The sequence below is a fragment of the Conger conger genome, chromosome 4 (genome assembly GCF_963514075.1).
Source record: "Conger conger chromosome 4, fConCon1.1, whole genome shotgun sequence".
In the NCBI taxonomy this organism is placed as follows: domain Eukaryota; kingdom Metazoa; phylum Chordata; class Actinopteri; order Anguilliformes; family Congridae; genus Conger; species Conger conger.
This window is the reverse complement of record NC_083763.1, coordinates 51,911,677-51,920,019: the sequence shown is the minus strand read 5'-3', so window position 1 is coordinate 51,920,019 and position 8,343 is coordinate 51,911,677. Positions and strand designations below refer to the sequence as shown.

At 38.9% G+C, this 8,343-nt stretch overlaps 1 protein-coding gene across 2 annotated transcripts; it reads right to left on the bottom strand.

Annotated features, from left to right (window-relative positions):
• Window positions 1-234: 234 nt before the first annotated feature.
• gorasp1b (golgi reassembly stacking protein 1b) lies at window positions 235-8,286 on the bottom strand. 2 transcript variants are annotated; one of them, XM_061239657.1, is made up of 9 exons: window positions 8,078-8,286; window positions 7,344-7,424; window positions 6,817-7,020; window positions 6,325-6,411; window positions 5,787-5,917; window positions 5,280-5,421; window positions 4,635-4,761; window positions 3,351-3,491; window positions 235-3,069 (listed from the first exon to the last, which is right to left on the bottom strand). In XM_061239657.1, exons 1-9 carry the CDS (start codon window positions 8,138-8,140, stop codon window positions 2,789-2,791), a joined length of 1,257 nt encoding a protein of 418 aa, XP_061095641.1. In that variant the 5' UTR covers window positions 8,141-8,286; the 3' UTR covers window positions 235-2,788. The 2 variants fall into 2 exon arrangements, with proteins under 2 accessions (XP_061095641.1, XP_061095642.1); XM_061239658.1 differs by lacking the exon at window positions 8,078-8,286 and adding an exon at window positions 8,022-8,038.
• Between the last annotated feature and the right edge of the window lie 57 nt (window positions 8,287-8,343).

Here is an 8,343-nt window from a genome sequence, read left to right as displayed (position 1 = left end):
CTCATTGGTCCGATATGCCAATAAAGCTATTGCTGGAATCCAAACAGATGATATGATTATGTCTCTTGCTCATCATCTCTTGCTAAGCACCAGTGAAGGTATGGGCAGGGGTTACTGCATGATATCTATGATTTAGTATACTATTACTATATACTTGGTGTTGACTATTCAACATCCCTGTTACACAGATAGGCCTACAAATGTTTTGGAAATCAAGATCACAAGTAAATCGAGAACATTTCACATTAGATTTATTTTCAGGGTTGTTAGAATCATATTATTCAGTGCATCAAGGCTACAATCAATTCAACCTCCTGCATCAATGTTTCCAGTCAAGATATAGCTTCATAATTTAGTTATTTTGCTACCTTCGACTCCTGCACAAAGCACAAATATACAGTTAGATGTGTTTTAAACCCTTCACCATTACCCGAAGATAGTGCTTTGAGATCCAGTTACTAAAATTGACATTTTTAAATAAGCCTACTAGTGTTTTTTTCTTTCAGATCACACCATACAAAGAAATACGTATTTAAGGCAGAATTTTGCATGGTATAAATTGTTTAAGATAATACAGGTTTATGAATTGCACCTGTTACACAGGAACAGGAATTTCCCTGTGTAATTAATGCATAGGCAACAGCAGTGCTACATGACTGAGGGCATAAACATTTCTATATGCACTGCACATGTGGAATTTTGGCATACTATGTATAGCTACTCAGTGCAAATATCACATACAGGACATTACACAACTTTTTACTTTTTTGTTCAGATGAATTACACCAAATGTATACTATTGTCCTGTATACTACAAAACCCATATTTTCACTTCAATATACCAAAGAAAAGCATGTCTACACAGTTTCCATATTTCACTATCTGATGTTCTGCAAAGCACTGCACATAACTTCTTTAAAGATTTTGAGCGGTAGCTTTAGATGTAGATTTAGTCAACTAACTGATAGTAATAATTTATAACTACTTTAATTAGATTTTGTTTGTGCTTATCAGTTAGCTGCAGACTAATAAATTGGGAACACTGGATCCCAGTGTGAAGTGAAAAGAATTGCAGAGGCTGTTCTTTAGCTATAAAATTTGTCACTGGCTAAAATAGTATACTGCATCTTTGTGTTCTTCCTCTCATTTCTCCTTGATTAGTCATAGACAGAGACAACTCTTGATAAATGACCATAAACATAATGGTTTTGTACTCACTTAAAGCAGCAGACAATTACTTATCAAACATATCAAGCACACTGTGAAAGTATTAACATGAAAGTGGCCTTTACAAGACCAATGCAGTACACAAAAAGTTCATTCACATGTAACAAATAACATTAAAGCATGTCCCACAATTCAACTTCAAAGATATGATACAGCCCTTTTTTATATTTAGAACAACTAAGATGTAGTAGACACCCATAGGGGGAAAAGGCCTTGGAATCTGATGATGGATAATTCGCCTTTTTTTTTCTTTTTTCTCTCAACTTTGCCATGGTTTTGGCATATACAAAAACATTCTCTTTAACATATGCAATATCCAGCATAGACATCCATTGATTTAAATTATAAAGCAAAGGTTTTTAACCCTTTTTTCTTCATTTTTACCTTTCCAGTGTATTTTTGTTTTCTTTAATTGAAGAATCAAATAATTGTAACATTCATCATTATTACTGGTTTAGAAAAATAAATTATTAAACACATAATGTTTGAGCATAAGCATATATGCAGGATGTGCACAAAAATGCCAGACTGTTATTAAAACATCTAAAAACGGTTCTGATTAATATCAGAACTCTTCCAAAATCAAGAACCTAAAGAAACATAGATGGCTTCTTGTATCAAACAGAAGCTAACAAATTCCCTGCATTATTGATTTCATGTTAATTATGTGCTGAGCTTTGGCCTGTGAGTGTGAGGTACAGCATTCTACTCGTGTGTCGTATTGGAAAACTGCTATAGCGATTGGGTGTCATGCTCCCGAATAAGGCAAAAGTCTCCACTGTTCACTAACACACATTATACATCATTTCGTAAACAGAATTGAATTTCTCACTTTGTCCTCTTTATATTTACTTGAATTTGAGAGTGTTGGATGTCAATCTAATGTGTAGAACTTAAAGTAATGTTACAATACACTATCTGATGGTATATCCTCATATCTTTTCTTCTGAATTATATCTTCTAAATCTGTCTAATTGTCTGAATAACACAGAATTACTTTTACTATAGTCCTTTTAAATATTGTAAAACATCACATGCAAACTTGTGTATAAAATACATCTGACAATATTGTGTTAAGATTCATATCATTTTGTTATATATTTTGAGGTGTCAATTTATATCCCCCGGTCAGTTAATTGTAATATTTTACAGTGTCGTTTTCATCTCTGTGTTACCTAAGTAAATCCCATCACAAATAAGTAAGGATTTTTGTCATGCGCTACAATCGGTTCTTCATAAACTAAACGTTACTGCCTAACCACCTATGCGCATAAAATTATGTCTTCTCATTCTCCAAATACACAGCAAGCCCACTTATGGCTAATGGCTTTGAATATATAATAATGGATAGCGGACTCGTTAAAGAAGAGCACACTCAGTCTAATGCTGCGTTCACGGATCACGGTAAAGGGCAGAACACTATAATGACATCCTGTTTGCCACCTACCATCTACAGTCATCTATTACCCTACCCTTTGCTCTCACCTGTTCAGTTTTCTACTTTCCATCGGATCCAGTGGGCAAGCACATCAGTAAGCTGAAGTTAGTTGGCTGAGGCCAGTTAAGTCTCTATTGCAGGACTAGGGTCTGAAGCCTCAGTCTGTTCACTAGCTTCGTCTTCCTGGGCCTCGGGCTCAGGCGGAACAAGGTCCACAGGCTGTACGAGTGAGCTGACGACCTCTGGCCCGGTGACATCTGGACGGACACTGTCTCCGGCGGGAGAGGAGTCCAGGGATGGGGAGGCTGGAGATCCCATGGCCTGCTCAACGGCAAATTCCTGACCGCTCGCTTGCGAAAGGTTTTCTGGGACTGCAGGTGGCAGTTCACCTTCTGCCATCTCGTCTGATTCATGGAGACAACATGAGTAATTTAAGAGCATGGAAAACAGAATGTTTTCCTTAAAGATTCAGAAAATGGGAGTTAGTTCATGTAATTTATCTAGTATTTCTTCATCCCCCCTCTCAATGTACTTAACTTTCATTTTCCTACTACAGTATAAAAATAAATGGTTGGGATTACATTTTGCTGCCTTTGAAATAGCCTTTTGGCTAACCTTAGCACACATATTACAAAATTCAGCCTTATTACATACACATTCCTTGTTTTTTGGGTGCTCAACTCACCAATTCCAGTGTGATATTCAGAACTGAACGCCCCCGGGTCATCGACAAGCTGGGAGGTGCTGGCAAAGTCAATAGAGGAGACGGGTAAGTCCTGTCTTACCCCCATTTCTGAGATGGCAGGGACCAGAACATCAGAGAGATCTGAGAAATGGCAAAATCAGAGAAATGATTCATGAATTTATGAAGGTTATGAGCATCAAGAAAAGAGTTGTGAATTAAGTGTCTTTTGATTATGGGTATTTGTCACAGAAAAGTGACTGGAGCAATCATGGCAAAATTGTTGAAAATCACAGAAAACCAGAAAAAAGTCTGACAACTATGATGATTCACTGTGGTCACTGATGCTCACTGTTTTATGGCTACGGGCATATAGTCTTGAAATTACACATTTCAGTGAACAAATGATGTGGAGGCAGTTTGGGCAGACTATTCGAGAAGCTCTGTCCACTCACGTTACATTACATTACATTAATGACATTTGCCAGACGCTCTTATCCAGAGCGACGTACAGTTGATTAGACTAAGCAGGAGACAATCCTCCCCTGGAGCAATGCAGGGTTAAGGGCCTTGCTCAAGGGCCCAACAGCTGTGAGGATCTTATTGTGGCTACGCCGGGGATCGAACCACCGACCTTCGGGTCCCAGTCATGTACCTAAACCACTGAGCTAGAGGCTTCACATGATGCTTGAGTCTATAGAGTGGGCCAACCACCAACCGTACCAGTTCACGCCATTGCTCATTCTGCTGCTGCTCTGCCACGCAGTGTGTACTGTTGCTGCATTACTCAAATTATGCAAAAGCTGCCCTGCTGCCTGGCTCAATCTAATGCACTGCTTGTTCTAGCATGCTGTTGCTCCTATGCTGCCGTAACTCACTGAATGCTGTTGCTACATTTGCTTAAATTATCCTGCCTATTCCTGAAATCATGCCTTTCAGAAAGTGTTTTGCACTCCCACCACCACCCCAACATCCACCACTGTTGTCTCTTTTTCAAGACTTCCTGGATTAGGGGGGGTTTGTAGTCACTCCCTGTAGTTTCAGCTGCCTTACAACCGGGATTGATGAAAGGCAGAGCCTTGATACCTAAGGTTTGCATTTATGTGAACATTGCTTCATTCATGAAATGAAACAGAACTAATGAGAATGTTTTTCAATATACAGTCAATTTATTTGGGAAAGTAAGAAATGGAACAAAAACAATGGGCATCTAACATATGCTGCGCTTGGACCCCTAATGCCACGCCACTAATAATGATAATTAAAGGATTCTGTTGAAAAACTCACCGGGATCCATGACTCTCTGGATGGGGGGAGGCAGTGGGGTGTCCTCAAAGGGCTGAGGGAAGGCCGGTGTCTCCTGGCCCAGCGCTTCCTCCCCCCTCTCTACCTGACCTGGAGCTGCCAGTGACACCTGGAGTTTGGGGAATACAAATCAGGTCCAACCTAACTTTTGACCTTGGAATTATAAGGTTCTATCTGCATTCTGAGTGGTTTTTACATATTAAGCTTCAAAAAATTCCAAAGTGAATGGGCTCCAAGCAGATACAAACCTGTAAGATTTCTTCATACTTTTAAACAATATTTTTGTGTAACTTTGCACATATATTTAGTGTCCTATAAACAACATATTTATGAAACCAACTTATTTTCGTCAAAAATGTCAGTTAGAACCTTATAATTCTATGGTCTCAACATTGTGCCCAGGAATGAATTTAAGAACAATAGAATTAAACAACTCAGTCTGAAGCAGTTTCTGGTTCCTAACCTACCACATCTTTTCTCAAAAGATTCAGGCAGTCAGTATTTAACTTTGCATAATGGCTACTTAGTCAAGTGTCAAAAGTGATTCACAATAACAGCATCTTGACACTGTATTAATCTACATGAACAAGCAGATTAAGAATATAGTACAAAGAAACAAAAAGGTACCTCAGTATAGCCATTAGTTGGGATCTCTGGCATGTCTTTTTCCTCAGACTGAACAGAAGGGGGTGTGATGTCACTTGTCTTCAGGGATGCTGAGTGGGTTGGGATTCTATGCAAGTAGCCATACCCAATGCCACAACCTAAGCTGAAAACAGGACATTTTCAATTGTCTTTCACTATTGATGTATCAGGTGATGTGGGGATTTAGAGCAAAAATCCTTGAGATACTCAAAATTAAGAGCCTTTTTTTTCTTCTGCACTCAGTACACCACTGACTAAGGGCCTGAATACTTTCTGAAGTCAGTGTACAGTTTGCACATTCCAAAGATCACCATTGGCTCTCAGTAGAAAACAGAGCTAGAGTCCATAAGCTGTCTCTGGGAAACAACACTCTTTTGTATCTATCCCAGAAGTTAAATACTACATTATCTGTGTGACGTGGGACTCAAAAATGCAGTGCTGAGAGACCTGAACTTTTGGTTGGGCTGTAATAGGCACCCATCTTCTTACCTTCCCTCTCCCCCCCAGGCTCCGTTGGGTGTGACCACTACTTCTCTACACAGGTCTGTCTCAGTATTGTATGCCAGTAGCTTCAGAGGCTTTCCCTCGTGGGACTCGATCAGAGAGAAGAAGTCTTCAGACTGCAGATACAATGACCAAGTGGACAAAATCACACTGAATGTTAGTTTGGAATAAAACTGATGCAAAATAACTGTGGTATAACTGTGGACAACTGTGGACAACCCAGACCCTTATATGGTCAGGAAGTATGGGCCAGATCTGGGTTGTCCACTAAACATGTGAGATAGTCTCCATTAAGATAATAATTGCTCAATAATATGTGAAGTAGAACAAGATGCATATCCTCTACAGCAAGAATGACCAGGGTAATGCAGCCTTCCTGCAAGTTTAAAAACTAGTACAATAACAACAGTTAAATAATTGTAAAAGCAGGATCAACTTAGTACTGCTCTGGCTTTGCAAGGGTGACCAGCATTGCCTGTTCTAATGGTTTTTCATGTGTAACAAAGACTGGTTAAAGTCTTACTTCTTGTAGAACCTGGTCAGCTCCAACAATGAAGTCTGTGTGTGCTTGAAGCCCTGCTAGAGAAGCCGGGGAACTAGGCTCCACGTCCTGCCAAAAAAAGTTCAATAAATAAAGAAATGAATTGTACTGCGTTTAAAGCATTCTTTCTAGTACAAAATATATAAATATTATTCTCAAAATACATCTGTCTGCAGCTAATTCCATTCCTCACGTGAGGTAGGAAGCTAGTAAGGAAATGTCAGGTAACCTCACCCCTTGTTAGTTGCACAATAACCTACAGAGATGGTGAGCTCTAGCTTGTGACCACACAGCTCAGAGTTCCTGATAAAACGTTTATTTGTATATCAATGTTAACTTAGTTTTCTATTTGAGGGGGATTTTTTTAACACAGTTACTAAATCAAGCCTCTTGAATACACACAAAAAAGCTAACAATAGATCGTATTCATGTGAGTCAATGAAGATTATTATATAACTTTCTGGACTGACTCACCAGAACATGCCAAACATTTTCGTTGGCACCTTTAAAACTGCAAAACCTGACACTGGCCCCCAGTAGGCCCTGTCCACCCCACATATTACTGGGGACCACCTCCAGCTCCCGGATCCTCATGGCTTTGATGCTGTATACCTCCAGCTTCACTGGTTTTTCCACGTTGGCTTTGAGCAGGTCCTTCAGCATGTCATTCTCCTTGTTCTTTGGGAAGAGAAGAGTTACTTTAATCAATGCTCTATTGCATAATAATAATTACTTTCATTGTCAATTGTCTTTCCACTTTTGAAATTGTTTCTGAAATTGACATTGGCACCATATTTACAATTTTCCAAATCCATTATTCATGACAGGTTCAATTAGGTCTTCCATCTCATTCACGTCCATTCAATATATTTACTGAGTCATTTTAACCATTCTTGTACAATTTAAAGATTGTACATTTACTTTAATTAAAGTAATTTAACAAATAAAAAAACCTAACATAGACACTAAAGCACAGGTTACATTGCAATGATGTTACTTACCAGTCTTGTATTTCCAATTGATATTATGAAATCAAAAAATGGTTCCAGACCAGCCTTCTCTGCGGGTGAGTTTTCTTGAACCTATCAGTAAATACTTGTGAGAAATTCAAATCAAAACCAAGTTTACCAATAAAAAAGGTTACATTTACAGCTGTTAAGACTGTTTACCCTGGTTATGGGTATGCACTTTGTTGTACGTCGCTCTGGATAAGAGCGTCTGCCAAATGCCATTAATGTAATGTAATATAATGTAATGTAATTTACCCTAGTGTAAAATCCAGCTAGATCAGCTTGAAATGACCAGCTACCATCTGTATGAAAACATAGCTTGAGCTGGTGAAACCAGGTTGTCATTAGCTTGCTAATGATAAGCTATTGATTGTTGTAGCTAGCTATGTCGGTATTACACAGCCTTTTCAATGAAGTCGTTAGCTTGACAGCTCGCGGCAAACGCGTCACTACTAGCAAGCTATCGTTTGTCATCATTGAACAGTTTGTCACCCATGCCACTAACGCAGGCACATTTACGATATTAATGTATTCAACTTGTCTTGGCTAGCTATTTCATGATCCTAAAATTAAGTAGACTATTTACATTTCATACGTCGACATCGGATACCAGCCACCTGTCAAACAACTGCCACATCAGCAAGCCGGCTATTTGGCGAGCTAACTTACCTAGGAGTATAGCTAGCTAGGTAGCTAAAAAGTTGAAAACCCAAAGATAATCTTACCCCATGAACATGGTAACCATCCGTCCCTCCTTCTGGAGCATCCGAGCTCTGAGATAACCCCATTTCGTATTCGTTATTCTTTTTTACTATTTAATGCAAACTATTTTAAATATGGACAGCTACAGTAAAGAATAATGAAAGGAGAATTCATGAAGCCATGTACCTTGCTTGACAGCAAATCAGCTAGCAAGATACATTTAGCTAGCTAACGTTAGCTATTTACTTTTGCAGGAAGATAAGGCTAGAGTAACAAATACCAAATGCAC

What these genes read in the sequence shown, in the direction of transcription:
- gorasp1b (XM_061239657.1), bottom strand. Translation starts at nt 8,140, where the DNA reads ATGGGGTTATCTCAGAGCTCGGATGCTCCAGAAGGAGGGACGGATGGT. An exon ending in CAACTAATGGCTATACTGAG is followed by an intron (nt 4,762 to 5,279) that starts GTACCTTTTTGT and finishes CCCAAACTCCAG; the next exon opens with GTGTCACTGGCAGCTCCAGG. An exon ending in CCAGAGAGTCATGGATCCCG is followed by an intron (nt 3,492 to 4,634) that starts GTGAGTTTTTCA and finishes GCCATTTCTCAG; the next exon opens with ATCTCTCTGATGTTCTGGTC.